The 23,026-nt window shown below is 41.3% G+C and overlaps 1 protein-coding gene across 2 annotated transcripts; it reads right to left on the minus strand.

Annotated features, from left to right (window-relative positions):
• Positions 1-668: 668 nt before the first annotated feature.
• Positions 669-13,376, minus strand: LOC145984343 (V-type proton ATPase 21 kDa proteolipid subunit c''-like). 2 transcript variants are annotated; one of them, XM_083117998.1, is made up of 7 exons: positions 13,216-13,376; positions 10,317-10,365; positions 6,045-6,128; positions 5,480-5,627; positions 4,928-5,060; positions 3,189-3,304; positions 693-836 (listed from the first exon to the last, which is right to left on the minus strand). In XM_083117998.1, the coding sequence occupies exons 1-7, from the start codon at positions 13,280-13,282 to the stop codon at positions 816-818; spliced, it is 618 nt and encodes a 205-aa protein (XP_082974124.1). In that variant the 5' UTR covers positions 13,283-13,376; the 3' UTR covers positions 693-815. The 2 variants fall into 2 exon arrangements, with proteins under 2 accessions (XP_082974125.1, XP_082974124.1); XM_083117999.1 differs by lacking the exon at positions 3,189-3,304 and having other exon boundaries at positions 669-836.
• Positions 13,377-23,026: the final 9,650 nt, after the last annotated feature.

Below are 23,026 nucleotides of genomic sequence, written 5' to 3' on the forward strand. Positions count from 1 at the left end.
ATATCCTGAAAAGTTGTGATAGTCCTTCGTGGCATTTTATTTTCATTCTGTGTTGTACATTGCATTCACATCCTAATTTTAATGCAGGGGAGACTATATAAAGTTCATGTTTAAAATTTATTTCAATAGTAAAGTGTGTGTTCAATTCTAGGGTAGATAGTACTGTAGGAAGATTAAATCTTTCAGTAGTTTCCCACTGAATAAAGCAATCTATCTTAAAATTAGTTACTTCAGACAAAAAGAAATTTGCAGGGCTCGGGTGTAAAACATGGTAAGTGACATTTCGGTAATTTCTGAGTTCATTAAGAAAAAAGGTTATTAGAAGCTATGCTGTAGATAAATTGTTTTCGTGTTGTGTTTACCAATTTCACAAGGCTTCACTGAGTCCAATGCAATTTGCATGACGTGGCAATTACACTCGAAATTTAAGGATGGCACATTTTACTTTGTAACTCAAAAATTACCAAAATGTCACTTACCATGTTTTACACCCAAGCCCTTCATTTGTTTACCTGAAGACGACAGAAGAGGTGCTCTCTCGAAATGTAGTGTTAGAATAAGTATAAGCAAAAACACTAGACAGTGGATAATGTCTAATTAACATTGCATGATAAAGGAACATGGTTTAAGATGGGTACATAAATAAATCACCACCATTAATATTCTTGAAAATTATTTATGAATGGATTTATTTTAGAAGATGGGTACTACATTACAATATGAAAAATTGGTTTTCAAATATATTTATTCCAACCAGAGAATACTTTCTAAATAAGTGGAATTGTTTCACTTTTTGCTGGGAACATCAGGTTCCATTAACTCTTCACTCTTGATGTCTGAAATTGAATAATTAAGATGTAAATGTCTAAATTAACAAGATAACATAGGTTACACAAAGCAATATACAGTAGAAACCTGATTTTATGTTCCCAGATTTTACATTTTCCACTTCAAGAGTATTGTATTGCATACATTTTGTCTGTCCACCACGTGATGCTTTCACCATGATGGTAGTTGTCGTGTGGAGGTTCAATTGTGAAACTGCACCAGTGGGGCTGACTCGTGGTTTCTCTTTCTCAGCATGTTACTTAATGCAAATTGTTTGTAACTAAAGTCCAACATATGGAATAAGAGCATACGCATCTCCACTCTACTGGGTCAATGTACCAAGTCGGATTATTTGCTCCGCACAAGAAAGCAAGGTGAAAACTAACAGCAGCCTGTAATCCAGTGCAAATTGATTTGTGCTAGCCCCTGCATTAAGTGTTTGGATTTATGCAAAATCTGTCGTAATTCCCTGCTCACATTGATACAACAGACATTTTATAAACGGAAACTTATTGAGGTTGTATCTGCGATTCAGTTGGATACTGAATTAATGTATTAAATCATAACCCCTTAATGCAAGAGGTAGTGTAGAAATTAACAAAATCAATCTAAGTAGCAAGCCAAATAAATGTTCACTGTGTTTTCCCATATCTACCCAAACTTTTGTACTACTGATGAACACAACTCGTTATTCGAGTAAAAGTATGTGTGGGTGGCAGCAGTTTTTTAAAAATAGATTCCATTGTTAATGTTCAAGGCATGCTTTTGCTGAATAAGCATGTTGTTTTCTGCTGCTGTGTGGATATTTACTGAAAATAAAATTAGAAGCTGATAGATTGTGAACCTTGCCCCCAGGAAAGAAATTTACAGTTTAACCTTTTGGATCCCAAGCATCTCGATCGAGATACGTAAAAGTAACCCTCACGGTCCCAAGCATCTCGATCGAGACGCTGTGTCAAGGTCGTAGTTTTTACGTTATAACTTTTCTATTTTTGGCTAGAATTTTGATTTTTTTTATATTGTTCCTAACACATGTATTTAACAGAAATGTTTCTTGCACCTTTTTTTTTCTTCATGAAAATGGAGGTGAAAAGGTGGGAAAAGGGACTTCTCTTTTGAATCTCTTTTCAAGGGAAAATATAAATTTCAAAGATTTCAACAATTTTTTAAAATAATTTTTGGGGGTTTTCTCCCTTCCCCCTCCATATATACGCCAAATTTGCATAAATTTTGCATTTTGACATTTTTTTCGGGGGGGGACGCCATTTTTTTTAAAGAAAAGTATTTTAGAGGATTTCCCCTCTGTCTCCCTCCATATATACGCCAAATGTGCATAAATTATATATCGTCTGTATCTGTGATTCATTCTGCGTACAACGGTGTATAGTTCATATCTCCAGGGCAAATAGTCTCTGAGCTAAAGTCATTTCAAGGTACCGCTGCATTTTGAAGCTTGAATCAGTGGAGTGCCGACCATTCCTTTTGGGATGTACAACTCAAGTTACATTGGTCATATGATGATAATGCAAATATTTTTGTGTTCCTTACATGTCAGCGATGATTTTCATGTGCATGTTGACATTGTCATGTACTTTTTTCGAGGGGGCGGGAGGGGGGCGAAACCCCATTTTTTTTAAAAAAAAGTATTTTCAGAGGATTTCCCCCCTTTCCCCCTCCATATGTACGCCGAATTTGCATAAATTTCATATAGTCTGAATCTCTGGTTCATTCTGCGTACAACGGTATATCACTCATCTCTCTAGGGCAATTAGTCTCCGATCTACACTCATTTAATTGAAACTCTGCATTTTGCTCAAAATCGGCTCGGGACCGTGAGGCTTATTTGTGAAAATGGCCTTGGGGCTCAAAAGGTTAAATTTAGTAAATTGAACTAGGGAGTATGTTTAAGTTGATGAAACTGGAAACTTATTCTTTTCTTCCCCAGTTTTTTGAGAAAGAGTAGTAAATACAAGTAAGCATCAAAACCTAACTAACTTGACTGTGAAAGAGATATTATGACCATTTTGCTACATAGTTGCTTTCAGTTGAGTGAGAGTATCATATTTAATACTTGTTTTTAAAAAAGTAATCATTGTACGTAGATATACATGTATTAAAAAAGATTGATTGATTCATTTAGTTTATTTTACTTCACGTTTTGTGCCTCTTGGCTAATTTGGGAAGATGGGGATGAGTGATGAAATGATGAAATTGATGAATGAACATTCACAAACAACCAAGCCCGACCGGGATTCGAACCCGGGACCCTTGGCATAGCAGCGCGATGTGCTAACCACTCGGCCACAGGGTCCGGCATATTAAAAAAGAACTGCTAACATTACCACGTGATATATTCTCACCATATAAATCCCAACAATAAGGCCAAAAAGTCCGATGGCACTTCCAAAAATTTCCACGATGAGGATTCTTATAAAAAGAGAAGCATTTGCTGCATCAGCCAGGGCTGCTCCAGAACCTGCAGGAGAATATGCTAACTCATGATCTGTATCCAACAACATAGCAAATTATTTTGAATGAATTGGATGTATGTTTGAGCAAATGAAAGTTACGAGAAGTGACAAAGAAATGAAATAATAGAAGAAAATGTGAGATACTGAATATGTTTTGGTGAGAGGAAGTTGCTGGTTGCAGCAGTCAGCCTTCCTGACTAGGATTTTTCTATGATATTCCTCAGTGACTCTAGGCAAAATCTAACATGATATCTTTGGTGAAGGTCATGAATACTTCTCCTCACTTCCTTTTCACTTTGCTTCCATCATTCCATTTTGTTACTAATCTGAAAATAAATTACATAACATTTTATTGAATATAATTATTGCAATGTTTTGATAAATTAAAATTTTTGAGCGGTAGAAAATTAGATTATAATTTGTATGAGCATAAGAGACCCTAATAGATGTAAACTTGTATATAGTAATTGCCTACTTAATTTCAACCATTTCTAATATTGTTAACATTTTAGATAGATTTTCCAGCTCATTACTGAACTATATTTGCTTTGTTTTCACATTCTCTTTATATCAAGTAACAAGTTCAAACTTGACCACAATTCTCAGTTTTCAACTTGGTGTAATAAATAACAGTTTAATTTAGGTAGGATTATCAGAATAAGTGCAGCATAAATACAGAATATTATTGAAGTAATGTGACAACAGATTGCATCTTTTACTTGTCATTGAGATGAGTAGGGTGACCAGGATTTCCATAAAGGGGGAGGGGATATGACCAAGAGGCAGTGTTATGTCTTCTTTATCTACAGTAATGAGTACTATATTTTGCCATCTTTTCCAGCACAGACATTCTTTTTTGTTCAGGAATGCTGACTCACCAAACCCTCTCCCTCAAGCATTCAAAAAATTCTATCAAATGTAATATTTTCTCAAAGAGTGGTCTATGTTGTACTTCTTGTAAAATTTTCCTACCCAGCAGATGCATGATGAACTGTGAAAAAATTTCAACATGACACTTTCACAATTATTAATATGTAGCAGGATTACATATTTGTGTTCGCTTTGATTTTTGTAGGGGCCATGGCAACTTGCTGAAGGATACATTTTGTGCAGATTTTTTCCCCCTTCTAACTACACTTGAAGGGAGGGAGAATATGAAAATTTCACTTCCCTCTAAGAACCTGACCGTTTGCTTAAAAAAACTGAAACTTCAACTTTAGTTCTCCTGCTTTGATTTGTTTGTGTGTGTGTGCATTTCACAAGCAGGTTCTTTAAGAGAGAGGATTTACGGCATAAAAGTAAAGGATGAGTGAATGGATTTGCTACATTAAGTATTGATCCTCCCTCATATATTATGTCCCAGGAGTCTGTGGAGCAATGCCAAGCATAATGGTGGAGGGAAGAAAGTGAGTGGGTGGAGCAAAGTTGTGCAAATATCTGCCCCATCCATGCTTGTTTTCAGATTCCTGGGACATAGTGTGTCTATAGTCAGTGCTCAAAGTGGAAATTCCGTGAGCATTGAATGTTAATCTTCATAATCTTCGTAAATACTTAATTTCAATCTAAATTTGCTTGAAGTCAAAGCAGATCCTCCGAGATTACTTCAGAAATAAATGGCAGCATCTTACCAACAATTCCTACACACAGACCACAAACCAGGTTGACAGTCCCCACGCTGAGTCCTGCTGCAAAGTTTATATATCCATTCATCATAGGTATATGATATCGCTTTTTGTCCTCGTAGTCCTCTCTTAAAATCTCCTAGTAAAATAATTGGGTTTCTGTGAGTGTTGTTATACTGTTAATACATTTAAAAAGAATGAGATGCACATATTTTTTATTCAGACTCTCACATTGTCCAGATTTGAATAGTAAATTTGAATCTCGTTATGTGCTGAAACTTTTGAACACTTTATTGTCTTAAATAGTAATCAAAAGGAAATGCAGAGTCCAGATTAAAGGTACTTTGAATTATTATCATAGGCATTTGCAATACAAAATGCTAGAGCTGCACTAACATAATTTTTGCAAAAATCCACAATTTTCCTTAGACTACATATAAGTTTCTCCTAGGTTGTTTCCTCATAAAGAAAAAATGGAACTGTTATTTATGAGAATGTTCGTAGCAATAACAAATATTTTGTGTGTTTCTTTTAGTTAAGGTAACAACTAATGCTCACCTGGAAATTCCCTGCAAGAATGATTGCTGTAATAAGACCATATATTGCAACAGCTTCACAAAATATAATGGATACAAGATTTTTGGTTTTTATCCGTGGTGCATTTACACCAGCACCCATTATACTAACTCCAGTCGTATAAATTCCTCTGTAAAATACCACATTAACTTTAGTCACATGCAGGAACAAAATTTCACTGGAAGAAGGCTTGTGTACAGCCACTTACTTTGTTATTACAAAACAGAAGTTCCAGTCTAGCAATATTGTTCTGGATGTCTTCCATCTATTCCAATAAATTTTGAACTACACAAGTAATAAGATTTGGAAAGAGTAAAAGTTTCAAGATGAAAGGAACTTGAATTGTTTAAATATATTCATAAGGCACAATTATGTCATCATTGTAGAGTGCAAACATGTACTAATGCAAAATACTGTAGGAAAAAATATTATCCATCCCCAGAATAATATGTAAACATTCCACTGAACTCAATGTTCAACTAATAAGTAAAATAGAATTCAATTTTTCAATGTGTGTCAATATCATACATAACCTAACAGTACTTACGAAGCTGCTCCTACCACAGAGAGAGAGACTGTTAGGCCAACACCAAGACTGCTCCACATATATGGAGTTGCTTCTGACAAAAACCTGGAAGACATGAAACAAAATGTGTACCTACCTACGCTTTCTGATACTGACACAAACTGGCATGTAGAGTGAGCATATGTACAGTCAGAGAAAGTAGTTTGTGGGCCACGTGAACTACGATATCGTAACATCTTAAAACCTGTTGTCTATGCAACGCAAATATCATAGTCATCGCTTAAGTTTGCCTGGTGAACCTGGCTTCTCGAGAACGATTGAGTATTGACAGCAGCGTGAGTCATACCCCCAGGCCCAGCCTTAAGGAACAGCTGAGTGCCGTGAGACCTCCAGAAAAGTTTCAAGCATTGGTTTCTTAACAACAACTATTCGTAAGGAAATGTTTTCTTTACTGATATTAGAGTCATTGTCAAGAAAGTTCACTGAAGTGGTGGATTTCATCAAATCATCATTTCACAACACACATGCTGTCAACCCAGAACTCCTTGAAAAAAATTGGAGTTAAAAACATTTACTTGACAAATCATAAGACGAATTGATATTCATTAGTCCTAACTTAGAATTTTGTGTAAGGCATGGATCATCATGTCCTATCATCCATTTCATAACTTCATTAATCATCCTCATCACCTTAGTTGACGCAAGTGCTAAAAAGCAATATAAAATAATCAAAATTAAGAAATTAATAAATTACATTTTCAGCAATTTCACGCAGCGATTCAGTTACATGTAGGAAGAGTTTATTTAATCGAGAACCAAGGGTCCCTCATTCTGCTTCATTGTCATTTTCCCTCCACTTTGTCTGCCGCAACCTGATGTTGATTAATGCAACATTAATTAAAACAACCAACCAACGAAACAATCCACAAAGTGCACCAAAGCGGCGCATATTATGAATAGGTAAACCATCTGATATGCTAATTTATAATTTAGTAATAAAATGGGAATTTTGGGGGGGTTAAATTAAGTGGCTGCTCATCCATTATGTAATCGCTATTGGAATTAGATTTTGTGACATTTAAAAGATATCATAACAATATGTAAATCTCTTTTGTGACCTACACTGAACTTATGTTAAAGTTTAATTGACATGTGAAAGCGGAAATTTAGAGACCCTTCTTCCTTATGATTTCTAAACAACCAAAGAGTGTGGTGAACGTGAAACTACTTATTGTTCGCAACAATGATATGTATTATACAAATGGTCTCTAATAAAAAAACCTATTACATCACAGGAAGTGATTTTTAAGACAATTCTACCACATATCCAACATAACCAATATTCAGATTGATTCCAAGCTTATGTTTGGGTTATTTTGTGTTGCATTTTTACCTCTAGCGATAATAGCGTTGATGAAGATGATGGGTAATGATAGGAATGCAATGCTACATATAAGCCTCAACAGGTTTCGAACCTGAATCCTCTGGCTTTGTAGAGAGTTACGGTGATTTTTATTTTTATTTTCATTTGGTATTTTAAGTCCACTTTATGCACAGTAAGGCTAATCGGGACTGCATCTACAGTTTAAAAGTGGGATCCGAACCACTATGTGTCTCCACCAGGTATCCAACCCGGGACTCCTTGATTACAAGGCAACGCCGCTACTACTGCGCCATGGGGAAGGCTAAGATAGAGAGAGAGCGAGAGTTACGGTGACTACGCTAATGAAGAATTGAAAGTAGCAGAACAACTAAGCTATTCTTTAGTCAATATTGGGATTGTTAATGAATATTATGAATATCAGTTCAAATTGGAAAGAAAAACTACGAAATTTCCAGAGTGCCATTACAAATCGTTAATTTTTCTCTTTCCACACGTTACTTTGCTACTAGATATTTGCATGATAAGATGTAGAAAGTGCTACATTTTCAGTGTGTGGAATTGAGATTTATTTCTGAGAATGGAGTAGTGGGAAAATGATCACCTCACTATAAATTCAGTTTTACTTACATTTTTTGCGAGTATAGTTCGATCTTCAATTATGACGTTTCGAGAGATAACTTCTCTCTTCTTCAGGTTATAAGCAATTCATAGGGTCTTAGCTTAGTCAAAATATTTCTTCCATAGTCAACAGGATCGAAACGTCGTAATTGAAGATCGAACTATACTCGCAAAAAACGTAAGTAAAACTGAATTTATATTGTTAATGTTGTGAGTAATTCGCACATAGTAAATATGAACGTATACATGTTTGGATTATACCCCCCCCCCCCCACTCACACACACATGCACACAAAGGATATCAGCTGTTGTTCTTATAACGAAATATAACATGTATGAATTGTGTCAAGAAAAATTGGAGCCTCTATTCACATCCCTACGGAACTTGGAAGAAAGCCCACGTAGAGATTGGGAAGTTCTGTTCTGACAAAATCGGGATGTATATAGTAAATTAAAAAGCAAAGTGCTACCTTGTGCTTTGCACCAAGCCATGAAGGCGTGTAGGGGGTTTGGAGATAAGGCCCCAAGCTTTCTTGATCAGGCCGAAAGTGGGGATGATGTGATCAACACCACTCCCCTGGCCACCTTACCCCCCCCCCCCCGAGTTTCCTCCAGGTACCCACTTTATGCAATGCTGGGTGGGCACCGGAGCCGCTTGAACATGTGGACAAAATCCCGATTCTCCCCCATCGGTGATCGAACCCAGATCTCTCGCATGGTAATAAAACGCCCTAATGACTGAGCTACTGCGGCACATATGGTATAGTAGGCTATGTAATTAAGGCAAGAATTATTTTAGCGTTTCGTTCAACGTTTTTAGGCGAATCATTTTCAGAGATATAACGTGTAGCTCTGTCGGTTCTGCGACCTGGCTTGACAATTCACGTGACTTTCCTACATTTCCTGTGTCTGTTGGCTATTGCATGAAATACGAGTTGCTTTCGAGACAGACAGAATCACCCGATCACCTAACGGTGCAATGTGTGTTGCCTACCTATCCGGCATTATTAACTGCCATTAAAGTCTTATGGGGAAGAACTTTTTTCCACCACTGTACACCTCCTTAACTATATGAGCAGTGGCTCTGATGGGTTCTGTCTTATGTGCAAGAACTGCATATTTAGTAAAGCATGAAAGCTTCTATGTCATTTTCAAGAACTCTGCAGTCATAAGGATGATTTATCTTTTATTGTATTTTGGTTTATTTCATGTCACTCTTCTATGAGGTTAATTACAACAATAGAAATTAATAGTGAATTGATGGAACAGATGAAGAAACAAATACAATGAAAAATCCAAACATTATCCAGGATGCGAACCTAGGACCTGTGTTCTCCTCTTATCATAAGGTAGTAACAAAATAGAGATTTGTGGAAACCAGTTACAGACTATTATCTAGAATATCAGATCAGTAAATTTAACAGCAGTTTTAATAATTCAATATACTGATAATGCCAATAAAGGTTGAAAATTACTGTCAATCAGTCCCATCTCTAGTATATTTGTTCCTTGAGATTTGTATTTTTATGAATTTTTCCATATTCCTTCCACTCTATTACAACAATCTCTGCGAATCTGTTGGTTGAAATGGGTGACATAAAATAATAAATTTTACACATAATTTCACATTTTAGACAACATCAATTTGAAATGTAAAAAGTTTTTCTCTTATCCATGATAATTGAACTCTCAATTTCATCAATTGCATGGAGCATAGTGGGATGTTAAAAAAGTAAAGTGTTCCCCTGTGCTTAGCACCACGCCATGAAGGCGTATAGGGGGTGTGGGGGTAACGCCCCACACTTTCTTGATCCGGTCGTGAGTGGGGGTGATGTGATCAGCACCACGCCCCTGACCGCCTTTACCCCCCAGGTTTCCCCAGGTACCCATGTTATTCGACGCTGGGTGTGCGCCGGGGCCGCTTCCACCGTTAGAAAAGTTCCCGGATTTGAACCGGCCGGGGATCGAACCCGGGACCTTTAGCATGGTAGTCAGACGCGTTACCGACTGAGCCACCGCGGGATGTTGGTTAGAGATAAATATCTCGGATTCAAAAGCAGGCTGAATCATGAAAATACTGATGTGCATTGCTTCATCCACTTCATTGCCATCATCATCCATCATCACCACTAGTGTAGATCTATCAACGGAGAAACTCAACAAATAGTTTAAAATTTATCAGTGTTTATGAACAATTACACAAATTGTTGATTACTTACTTTTCTACTCAATTTACTACTTCTTTGGACACACACTACAGATTCTTTAATGCACAAAGATAGGTCACTTACCATGCTGCGCTAATTTTTTCCCCTCTTCCAGTGAGCATGTAGTACAGCCCTGCAAGATGATAATTGGCTATTATTATTCTCATAGCTGTTTGCAATGAACTTTCTTAGTGGGGATAAAAATAAATTCACAAAATTGTTTTCTTAAATGATCTTGAAATGTTAATGAAAAATGGGTATGAAAATTGAAGTGTTTAATAAACACATATTTGCAGGGTGATATTCTTTTGGGAAAAGTTGATGCTAATATGTCACCTTCTGTATACATCCATGGTAAGATTCAGTGCATGGCATTCAATATTGATACAGTGGCATGAGAAATATATACAAGCACACTCTTCTTTCCGTTTGGTACACACACAACTACCCATAAGCATAACTCAAGGAGTGGCACCGAGACCCTGTCCTTTGGCGATGCTTCCTTTCGGAGACTGTGTCCTTTGTCGACATTGTCTTTTGGAAACCCTGTCCTTTGGTGATGCTGCCTTTCGGAGACCCTGTCCTTTGGCGACGCTGTCTTCGGGCTACACTAAAGGAGTGGCACCCTATTAGATTAATATTTTTGTCTACTTGAAAAGAAATAGATTTGGTCAATGCTCGAAGTGAGAGGGATGTGGGAGTGGTATACCCCCGCTAGCCAAATTTATGCAAAGCATCCCTCCATCTGTCTCATTGTTACAGTGTAAACATAGGACCATGCTCCCAGCTAGCCCTAGGCATCCACCAGCTAACATTTCCATTTCAAATGTGGATTTTGTAAGATTTTCTTGCTCCCTTCATTCACAATATAACAACTTCTAGAAGCCATGTCAAGTTTATATGTACTAATTATTTAAAAAAAGTTATTGTGTATGATGTAATTATGATGTAATATATGTACAATTTACCAAATAATGACTGGAAATGTTAATAATTTCAGTTTTAAAATAATACTTCATAATGGCATTCCATTACATTTATAACACATGCATCATCATTACAACACATCATCACCTTGTAATCAAAGGGTCCTGGATATGATACCCAGTAGCCAGTGGAGGCACATAGTGGTTTGGATCCCACTTACAAATGTAGGTTCAATCGCGATTAGTCTTCTGTGCATAAAGTGGACTTAAAAACAAACTCAAACAAATAGAAGAGCATTGTAATGTTTGTTTATTAAAATATTAACATTTTTCTGTGTGCTGTAATAGTTTATAATTATTCTCAATGTACAACACAGTAATATATTGTGAATTGACCAATTGAACATAGAATAATGTCAAGCATTCATTTTGAACTTCTGTGTTGCAGAAAAGTGATGTCAAATAAACTCATTCAAACAACGACCTTCTGTGAAAGTGTGTGTGTCGTGGCACACTGTGTATGTTATTGAAAATAGTGGGCAGAGTATAAATATTCCAGGATTTGAAAGCTGGGGGTCCATGTTGGGGTGAGGATGTACCAATGAGGGGCACGATGTTTACATAATACACCCTTATTTATATATTTATTTAACTGTATACCGACAGCAGCATGGATGATATTATAATAATTATTATTTATGGTAACAATGAGACAGCTGGGGGGATTGCTTTACAAAAATTTCGCTATCTCCCCTCATTCAAGCACTTCTGATATCTCAGGAGGACAAGTGCCTCCTCTGCCCCTCCCTCTCTGCAGGCACCCTTGGAGATATATATGTACTACCAACAGTGTACAGAAATACAGTAACAGTTGAGAAAAATATGATATAAGAATAAAACAGAAAGGAGGAAAGTTGTGTTTATATAAAACAGATGTTAATCTAGACAGGACCTGCACTTTGAAGTCCATCACCATTGAAAATGGAGGAGCAGATCACATTATTGCATTATGTACTTTAATGAACGTGAAATTCTGTGTTGTTATTCTTGTTATTATTAATTGAGATGAATATTGGGGGTGCGGACCTGACAACAAGCGAAATCTAGAACCAGAGAGGCATTCACAACTCGAGAAGAGACTGATACTCTGCAGAGTTTCGTCTCGATACCATCTCTACTCATTTATTCCTTCCCTCAAACATATACAACATTTCATTCCTACGTTTGGTTGACGTTTCCATGTCTACACACATAACTCAAGAGAAATAAATAATTTTGTGCCGGCCTCCGTGGCGGAGTGGTTATCACCGCATGCTACGATTCCAGAGGTCCCGGGTTCGAATCCCGGCGTTGGCATGAATGTTGTTTGTGATGGTTCCTTAATCAAAAGTAAGAATTTATAGCTTTCCTAACGACGTGACTCGAACAAGTGTTCTCGGATTACCATGCAGGTTAAGGCGGCGTTGGCGTTCAACCTTTCGAGCGTTATCAGAGAATGATGGCGGGTAACCCGAGAAAACTTGTTCGTTCCTTCATCAGTTTCATCATATCATTCCTCATCTTCGCGATTAGTTAGAAGTTGTAAAAAGTTAAGTAAAACACACTAAATCAATCCATTCCAATGATTTTGTGATAGTTGATTGCGATCTTAAGATGACTTGATAATTGAGTACAATGTCACGTCACTTCTAAAATCCCCAATCTCGAAGGCGGAAAATCCCCCAGCACATATTTTATTTTGAACACTACGGTGTGGTCAAATAGCCTGTACACATAATTTATCAAAATGTTGAAAATCTTGAAAATTAGTGAAAATGTACAATAACTACTATTGCCGGAATTAAACATTTAAATGGTACTAGAACTTAACGACGTATTTTACAATATTTTGCTACATATTTATGTGCACTTTTACACGTTAATGTTGCAAAATGCAGGCTCTACTAATTATCATTGATGAAACATTGATTGAAAGTATTTGAACATGAACGTACAATATAAACTAATCGTGCATTTAACGAGAAGATAGCTATCGCAAATAACGAAAACACACTTACCAATGACGGTCATTCCTGCCAGGGATAATACGAAGAACAAGTAAAGGAGGCCTGTTCGCATTTGCATCTTCAATAGCTCCAATTACTTCCACTAATTAAACGGAATAGTGATTTGTTGCAGAAAGCTGTTCTCCTGTCTTCTAAAACAAAGGTTTTATCGTTGGAATACATCTTATGACCGAAAGTTCGATAAAATGTCTCACATGAACGTGATAAGAATTACGTTATGATAACGAGTCTTATCATATTTACTTATCTACGTATCGTGCTTGGAATCCAATATTGTAGCAATAGATAAGGGATACTTAAACTATGATTTTTTTGTGATGTCATATTTTTCTCCTCAATTCATTTCCGTACGTTGTATGGATATAATATTTGCCATTTGCAGTAGTGGCTAATGTAGCATGTTACGAAGCCAAAGCCCAAGTTCGAATGCTAGGGTGTCAGATGGCCAAACGGATCCGGATCAGAAAAATCCGGATCCAAAAGTTCCGTATCCGAAAATCCGGATCCAGATCCGAGAGTTTCGTATCTCAATCCCATTATAATACCGTGCGTTCATTTCGATCTTCAGCCGAGAGATCGGGAGAAGCGTGGCGGGCGGCGCTGACGGAGATGCCGACATTTGCGGCCTGTAATGCCCGCTCATTTTTATGGACATGTGCAGACATTTTTTGCTCATAGCTATTGCAAAATGAGCACTAACCTGTGTTATAACACGCAAAAGTTCTTCTGTAATTCATCACACAAATAAATACGCTTTAGAAACGATGTTAAGAGCCACAGATAATAAAACATTTTAATCATAGTTTTGACCAGTAACGTCCTGCTTAAGTTTATATCCTTGAAAGAGTTTTGTGTCGATGGGGATCGTTTGGAGGTTTCGAATGTGCAACACTGTATCAAGATTACGCTGCAGACGAAACCGTTAAAAGTCAATGGTTTTCGTGAGCTTCCTCGCAATCCGAAATCTCCGAACTCGAGTTTTTTGTTCCTTCGCGACTAGATGAAGACAGAGCTGTGAATATAGTGGCGAGCAGATGTAAACCAAGAGCGTATTAATTTCGTACTGTGCGCAAGAGTGTTATTCTTGGTTACTTTCCGTTACTTGTTTGTGTTATTGCAGTGTGTATGTGTGTTATGTCAGTGAGACGATTGGAATGCCAGCCGCAAGGTTCACGTTACGAGGGGGGCTGATAAGTTCTAGGCCCGACCCAGAGGGACTTTAGCTACAAGCACGAAAGTTTCAGGCTATTCAACGTATTCTCCCCGATGGTCTTCACACTTGGCACTTTGTTGCTCCAACTTCTCTAACCCCTACAAAAAAAAAAAAATATATTTCTCCTGGTCTGCAAAAAACTGTTCGGCAAAAAAAACTGATAAGCTCGCTATCACTTCTAAATTTCAGTTGTTATCAGATAATGAGAGACAATATGGGTATTTTCAACAAGATTCGGCCACAGCCCATACCGGCGCTGATTCTTTGGACGCTATAAGAGAGGTGTTTGATGACAGAATAATTTCTAGAGGTTTATGACCTTCACGTTCGCCAGATCTTACCGTATGTGACTATTATTTGTGGGGAACCTTAAAAAATAGAGTCTACCGAAATAACCCTCATAGCATCGACGAACTAAAAGACAATATAAGGGCAGAACTTAGAAGAATTACAGAAGAAGAACTTTTGCGTGTGAATCAAAATTTCATCAAACGATGCCAGGAATGTGTGAATGTAGGTGGACATCACTTTGAACAACTCTTATAACACAAGTTAGTGCTCGTTTTGCAATATTTATATAAATGTCTGCATATGTCCATAAAAATAAGCGGGCATTGCAGGCCGGAAATGTCGGCATATTCGTCAGCGCCGCCCGCCACGCAGATCCCGATCTCTCGGCTGAAGATCGAAATGAACGCACGGATTACCACACCTTAAAAGGTATTATGATCTTCGATTACAAAGAAATTTTTCATTAGTTAGTCCTACAAGAATTTTTTTCAAGTGTTGTTCCTAAAATACTTTGCAACGCATCGGCTAACACACTTGTGCACAAAAATAATCTTACTTGTTTAACACAAAATGTCAGAGGTGATTTTGTAAATGCCATTGAAACGAATATGTATTCATTCGAATGTATTGGAAATGGAAACACACATAAATGTAAGACATTCAATTCCAGGATGAAACCTTTAACACATTTAACAAGATAGAAATGTTATACAAAAATTATACAATTGTTCTACCGTTAGTTTTAAAAATTAAAATAAAACATAATATGTGCAGTGTTATATAATTACAAAGTGTAAGACTAACGCAAATGTATTAATTACAAATCGCGCACATACACTATATATATATATATATATATCTGTATGTATGTATGTATATTAGGAGGTAACAATAAGTTATAAACACATTCTTACTTTCCAAAGAATCGCTCATGTGGGATGGCAATACGGACCCGGATCCGTTTGGATCCACGGATCCGAAACTAAAGGATCCGGATTTCGGATCCGCCAGGATCCGTATCTGGCCATCCCTAGTGTCAAATACGTGAGCCCTCCGTGAACGAAGTGATTTTCTAGGCATGGACGTAGCTCTGCCGAAGTTACTTCGTCAATTTAATCTCCTTCTCATTCTCATCGTCGCGATTAGCCAGGAGTGGAATGAAAGCGACGCAATATAATACAAATACAAAGTCAACAACTGTTCTTTACTCGCCGTGGAATACTACTTACAATCAATGAATCAATCAAACGAATGCTTATTAAACTATTATTAACATTGTTGGTTCAAAGACGGAGACACCAAAAATAAGAAAAATCATATCGACTTATCTCAAAATTGAACTGTGTTCAACGTTCTAACTTTTGTTTTGCGCCTTCCATGAAAAGCCTGTTGATATGTTCAAAAATTGATGAAAGGCAGAATCTATGCTCTACAAAAGTATTCTATACGTTGATACTTAAAATGTTCTCAAACTATCATTTTCTAATCAGCTTTTGGCCTCCCCGATGGCGCACCGGTAGCGTCTTCGCCTTGTAATCAAGGGGTTCCGAGTTCGATACGAGGTGAAGGCACAGTGGTTCGGATCCCACTTTAAACTGTAGGTCCAGTCCCGATTAGCCATACTGTGCATAAAGTGGACATAAAACACCAACCCAATCAATCAATCAACCAATCTAATGAGCTTTTGAGTCCTTTGGCGCTGAAAAAATTACCGAGTAAGATTAATAAAATCACAGCAAATATTCTTAATCTCAAACACATCTTAAATGAAATTAATATTATCTCTCCACTCAACTTTTTAATTTTAATCCGTGCTCTTAAAACTTAAAAATTATGATCCAGTCAACACACTTATGACTAGAAACAGTGTAATATTTGCTGAATAAGCTCTTGTCATTCCACATATATTCTAGGAGATAGTAGAAAAAAGCTAAAAAAGACCCGGGATTTTCGGAGACCCTGTCCATAGGCGACGCTGCCTTTCGGAGACCCTGTCCATTGGCGAAGCTTCTTTCGCAGAGTCTGTCTTTTGGTGAACCTCTCCATTGGCGACGCTGTCTTTCGGAGGCCCTGTCATTTGGCGACGCTTCCTTTCGGAGACCCTGTCTTTGGGTAACACTATCTTTCGGAGACCCTATCTTTTGGCGACACTGCCCTTCGGAGACCCTGTCCTTTGGCGACACTGTCTTTCGGAGACCCTGACTTTGGGAGGCGCTGTCTTTCGGAGACCTTGTCTTTTGGCAACGCTGCCTTTCCGAGAACCTATACCTTGGCGACGGTGCCTTTCTGAGACCCGGCTCTTTGGCGACGCTGCTTTTCGGAGACCCTATCTTTTGGCGACACTGCCTCTCGGAGACCCTGTCCTTTGTCGACGCTGCCTTTCGGAGACGCTGTCCTTTGGCGACGCTGTCTTTCGCAGACCCTGACTTTGGGAGGCGCTGTCTTTCGGAGACATTGCCTTTTGTCGACGCTGCCTTTCCAAGAACCTGAACATTGGCGACGGTGCCATTCTGAGACCCTGCTCTTTAGCGACGCTGGCTTTCGGAGACTCTGCTCTTTGGCGATGCTACATTTCGGAGCCCCTGTCTTTGGGCAACGCTGTCTTTCGGAGAACAAATCTTTGGGCGACACTGCCTTTCGGAGACCCTGTCCTTTGTCGACGCTTCCTTTCGGAGACACTGTGTTTTGGAGACGCTGTATTTCGGAGACCCTATTTGGCGACGTTGCCTTTCGGAGACCCTATCTTTGGGCAATGCTGTCTTTCGGAGACCTATCTTTTGGCGACACTGCCTTTCGGAGACCCTGTCCTTTGTCTAAGCTGCCTTTCGGAGACCCGGTCATTTTGCGATGCTGTCTTTCGGTGACCCTGACTTTGGGAGGCGATGTCTCTCGGAGACCTTGTCTTTTGGCGACGCTGCCTTTCCGAGAATCTGTACCTTGGCGACGGTGTCTTCCGGAGACCCTGTCATTAGGCGACGCTGCCATTCGGACATCCTGTCCTTTGGCGAAGCTGCTTTCGGAGACCCTGTCCTCTGCGGACGCTGCCTTTCGGAGACTCTTATTTGGTTACGCTTGCTTTCGGAGACCCTGTGTTTTGGCGACGCTGCCTTTCGGTGACCTTATCCTTGTTCGACTCTGGTTTTCGGAGACCCTTTCCTTTGGCGACGCTGGCTTTCGGAGACGCTGTCCTTTGGCGTCAACAGCAGCCAACTGCTCTCTTCAGGCTCTCCAAAACTGGTGCAAGGGACTTAAGCTGGAACTCTCCAGGACTAAAACCAAGTACTTGGTACTCAAGGGCAACATAGCCAGAAATATGAACCCATCCATTAAACTGGATGGTGTAACAATACAAAGAGTTCAGGAATTTCATTATCGGGGGGGGGGGGGGGCACAATCGAAGAAGGACTGAAATTCAACTCGCACATCAAGAAAGCTACAATTAAAGCTGAAACAACCATGGACAAATTGACAAGGCTAACCTCACAAAATCTTAACCTGGAACCCAGTATAATGAGGAACTATATTAGATCCATATATGAGACAATCGTGACCTACGCCTCCTCTACGTGGGTAGAGGCACTGAAGAACAAGAAAAGAATGATGCAATTAGGGCCTCACAGAGGCGAATCTTGTTAAGAACAACTGGGGTTTTTGGGACCACATCCAGGGAGACGCTGTTTGTGATCGCGGGCCAAATGCCAATTGACCTAGAAGTCAGAAGAAGAGCTGCGGGATACTATCTCAAAAAGGGCGACGACGCATCCATCACCGGCGTCTTTCTTCCAACTGCATATGACATCAAGAACAAATTACTAGATGACTGGCAACGGGAATGGAATGACATTCCTAATAGGAGAAGAGTCCACGAACTAATACCCAACATCAGAAATAACATCTTTGCCAAATTCCCCACATCCCGAGGAATGGTAACCTGGTAACTGGACATGGACCATATGGATCAAATCTATGCAGATTCGGAAGAAGAGAAACAGATGTCTGCGCAGACTGCAACAACGCAAAGGATACTCCAGAGCACATAACCTTCTACTGCCTTGCTGCTGTGGACCATGTGAAAGATATGAGGAGGGAACTACCTACCTTTAATCTGAAGTTACTTCTCTGCGAAGAGCAATGGGCACACTGAAGCTACTGTCCCTGTTCGTAGACCTTGTCCATTGGCGACGCTGCCTTTCGGAGACCTTGTCCTTTTTAGACACTGGCTTTCAGAGACCCTTTCCACTCGCGACGATGGCTTTCGGAGACGCTGTCTTTTGCGACACTGCTTTCGGAGACCCTGTACTCTTCCAGCGCTGTCTTTCGGATAACCTGTTTTTTGGCGACACTGTATCTCGGAGATCCTGTCCTTTTCGACGCTGGCTTTCGGAGATGCTGTCCTCTGGTGACGCTGTCTTTCGGAGACCCTGTTATTTGGCGACACTGCCTTTCGTTCACCCTGTCGTTTGGCGACGCTGCTTTCGGAGATCTTGTCCTCTGCCGACGCTGCCTGTCGGCGACTCTCTCATTTGGCCACGTTTGGTTTCAGAAACCCTGTCCTTTGGCGACGCTGCCTTTCGGTGAATTTGTCCTTTTCGGACGCTGGCTTTCGGAGATCGTTTCCTTTGGCGACGCTAACTTTCGGAGGCCCTTTCCTTTGACAACGCTGCCTTTCGATGAACTTTTTCTATGCCAACGCTACCTTTCGCAGGCCCTGTCCTTTCGCGACGCTACCTTTCGGAGGCTCTGTCCTTTAGCAAGGCTGTCTTTCGTTCACCCTCTCGTTTGGCGACGCTGCTTTCGGAGACCCAGTTCTCTGCGTAGGCTGCCTTTCGGAGACTCTCTCATTTGGCTACGCTTTCTTTCGTAGACCTTGACCTTTGGCGACACCGCCTTTCGGAGACCTTGTCCTTTTTCGACACAGGCTTTTAGAGACCCTTTCCACTCGCGACGATGGATTTCAGAGACGCTGTCTTCTGGCGACACTGTCTTTCGGAGACCCTGTCCTATTCGGGCGCTGCGTTTCGGAGAACCTGTCCTTGGGCAACACTGTACCTCGGAGAACCTGTCCCTTTTCGTAGCTAACTTTCGGAGACCTTGTCCTTTGGAAACGCTACCTATCGGAGGACCTGTAGTTTAGCGACGCTGTCTCTCGGAGACCCTGTCTTTGGGCAACGCTGTCTTTCAGAGAACGAATCTTTGGGCGACACTGCCTTTCAGAGATCCTGTCCTTTTTCGACGCTGCCTTTCGGAGACTCTGTCCTCTGGTGACGCTGCCTTTCGGACATCCTGCTTTGGGCGAAGCTATCTTTCAGAGACTCTGTATTTGGGCAACGCGCTATTTAGGAGACCCTATCTTTTGGCGACACTGCCTCTCGGAGACCCTTTCCTTTGTCGACGCTGCCTTTCGTTCACCATGTTCTTGGCGACACTGCTTATGAGACCTTGTCCTCTGCGAACGCTGCCTTTCGGAGACTGTCTCATTTAGCCACGCTTGCCTTGGGAGACCCTGCTCTTTAGCGACGCTGACTTTCGGAGACCGTTTCCTTTGGCGACGCTACGTTTTGGAGGCCCTGTCCTTTGGCGACGCTGCCTTTGGGTGACCTTGTTCTATGCCAACGCTATTTCTCGCAGGCCATGTCCTTTGGTGACGTTATATTTCGGAAGCCCTGTTTTTGGCGACGCTGCCTTTCATTCACCCTGTCGTTTGGCGACGCTGCTTTGGGAGACCCTGTCCTTTAGCGACACTGCCTTTCCGTGAACTTTTTCCTTTTTCGATACTGGCTTTCGGAGACCGTTTCCTCTGGCAACGCTACATTTCTGAGGCCTTGTACTTTAGCGACGCTCTCTTTCGGAAACCCTGACTTTGGGAGGCGCTGCCTGTCGGAAACCTCGTCTTTTGGCGACGCTGCCTTTCCGATAACCTGTACCTTGCCGACGCTGTCTTTCGGATAACCTGTTCTTTGGCGACACTGCATCTCTTAGACCTGTCCTTTTCTTCGCTGGCTTTCGGAAAATCTGTCCTTTGGCGACGCTACCTTTCGGAAGCCCTGTTTATTGGCGACTCTACTTTTCCGAAGCCCCATCCTTTGGCTACGCTGCCCTTCGGAGACCCTGTCTTTGGGCGGCGCAGGCTTTCGGTGACCTTGTTCTATGCCAACGCTACTTTTCGCAGGCCCTGTCCTTTGGCGACACTACCTTTCGGAAGCCCTGTCCTTTGACGACGCTGCCTTTCGAAGACCCTGTCATTTAGCAAGGCTGCCTCTCGTTCACCCTGTCGTTTGGTGACGCTGCTTTGAGAGATCCTGTCCTTTAGCGACTCTGCCTTTCCGTGATTTTTTCCTTTTTCGATGCTGGCTTTCGGAGACCGTTTCCTTTGGCAACGCTACATTTCGGAGGCCCTGTTCTTTAGCGACGCTCTCTTTCGGAAACGCTGACTTTGGAAGACGCTGCCTGTCGGAGACCTCGTCTTTTGGTGACGCTGCCTTTCCGAGAACCTGTACACTGGCGACGGTGCCTTTCTGAGACCCTGTTGTTTGGCGACGCTGCCTTTCGGATACCCTGTCATTTGGCGACGCGTCTTTCGTTCACCCTCTCCTTTGGCGACGCTACTTTCGGAGACTTCGTCCTTTGCGACGCTGCCTTTGCGAGACTCTAATTTGGCCACGCTTGCTTTTGGAGACCCTGTCCTTTGGCGACGCTGCCTTTCGGAGACCCTGACTTTGGGAGGCGCTGTCTTTCGGAAACTTTGTCCTTTTTTGACACTGGCTCTCGGCGACCCTTTCCTTTGGCGGCCCTACCTTTCGGAAGCCCTGTATATTGGCGACGCTACTTTCGGAGGCTTTGTCCTTTGGCGACGCTACCTTTCGGAGGCCCTATCCTTTGGCGACACTGCAATCCGTTCACTCTGTCTTTTGGCGAAGCTAATTTCGGAGACCCTGTCCTCTGCGGACAATGACAGTTGGAGACTCTTCTATTGGCCACGCTTGATTTCGGAGAACCTGTCCTTTGGAATCGCTGCCTTTCGGTGACCTTGTACTTCTTCGTGGCTGGATTTCGGAGACGCTTTCCTTTGGCCACGCTTGATTTCGGAGAACCTGTCCTATGCCGCCGCTACCTTGCGGAGAACGTGTACTTTGCCGATACTGTGTCTTGGAAATCCGGTCCTTTTTCGTCGCTGGCTGACGAAGACGCTGTTATTTGCCAACGCTGCCTTCCGTTCACTCTGTCTTTTGGCGAAGCTACTCTCGGAGACCCTGTCCTATGCGGACAATGACTTTTGGAGACGCTGTCCTTTGAGGACAATGACTTTTGGAGACTCTTCTATTGGCCACGCTTGCTTTCGGAGAACCTGTCCTTTGGCAACGCTGCCTGTCGGTAACCTTGTACTTTTCGACGCTGCCTTTCGCAGACCCTGTCCTATGCCGACGCTACCTTGCGGAGAACGTGTACTTTGCCGACACTGTGTCTTGGAAACCCGGTCCTTTTTCGTCGCTGGCTGACGAAGACGCTGTTATTTGCCAACGATGCCTTCCGTTCACTCTGTCTTTTGGCGAAGCTACTCTCGGAGACCCTGTTCTCTGCGGACAATGACTTCTGGAGACGCTGTCCTCTGCGGACAATGACTTTTGGAGACAATTTCTATTGGCCACGCTTGCTTTCGGAGAACCTGTCCTTTGGCAACGCTGCCTGTCGGTAACCTTGTAGTTTTTCGACGCTCCCTTTCGGACACCCTGTCCTATACCGACGCTACCTTGCGGAGAACGTGTACTTTGCCGACACTGTGTCTTGGACACCCGGTTCTTTTACGTTGCTGGCTGTCGAAGACGCTGTTATTTGCAAACGCTACCTTTCGGATATCCTGTCTTTTGGCGACGCTACTTTCGGAGACCCGGTCTTTTCCGGACGATGAATTTTGATGACTCTTTTTTTTTGGCCACGCTTACTTTCGGAGAACCTGTCCTTTGGCAACGCTGTCTTTCGGTGATCTTGTTCTTTTTCGTCGCTGGAGTTCGGAGACGCTGTCCTTTAGCGACGCTAGCTTTCGGACACCCTGTCCATTGGCGACGCTGCCTTTCGGAGTCCCTGTCCTATGCCGACGCTACCTTTCAAAGCACCTGTCATTTGGCGAATCTGCCTTTCGTTCACTCTGTCCTTTGGCGACGCTGTTTTCTGAGACCCTGTCCTCTGCGTACGCTGCCTATCGGAGACTCTGTCATTTGGCCACGCTTGCGTTTGTAGACTTTGTCCTTTGGCGAGAGTGACCTGAAGGAAAGCAGACGTACGTGCGCGACCTCCGCGTCT

This window comes from Lepisma saccharinum, chromosome 2 (genome assembly GCF_977018435.1).
Source record: "Lepisma saccharinum chromosome 2, izLepSacc3.1, whole genome shotgun sequence".
NCBI classification, from domain to species: Eukaryota; Metazoa; Arthropoda; class Insecta; order Zygentoma; family Lepismatidae; genus Lepisma; species Lepisma saccharinum.

Coding starts and splice junctions, on each gene's coding strand:
- LOC145984343 (XM_083117998.1), bottom strand. CDS start 13,282: ATGCAAATGCGAACAGGCCTCCTTTACTTGTTCTTCGTATTATCCCTG. Junction 10,366..13,215: donor GGCAGGAATGACCGTCATTG/GTAAGTGTGTTT, acceptor ATCATCTTGCAG/GGCTGTACTACATGCTCACT. Junction 5,061..5,479: donor TTCTTGCAGGGAATTTCCAG/GTGAGCATTAGT, acceptor TTATTTTACTAG/GAGATTTTAAGAGAGGACTA.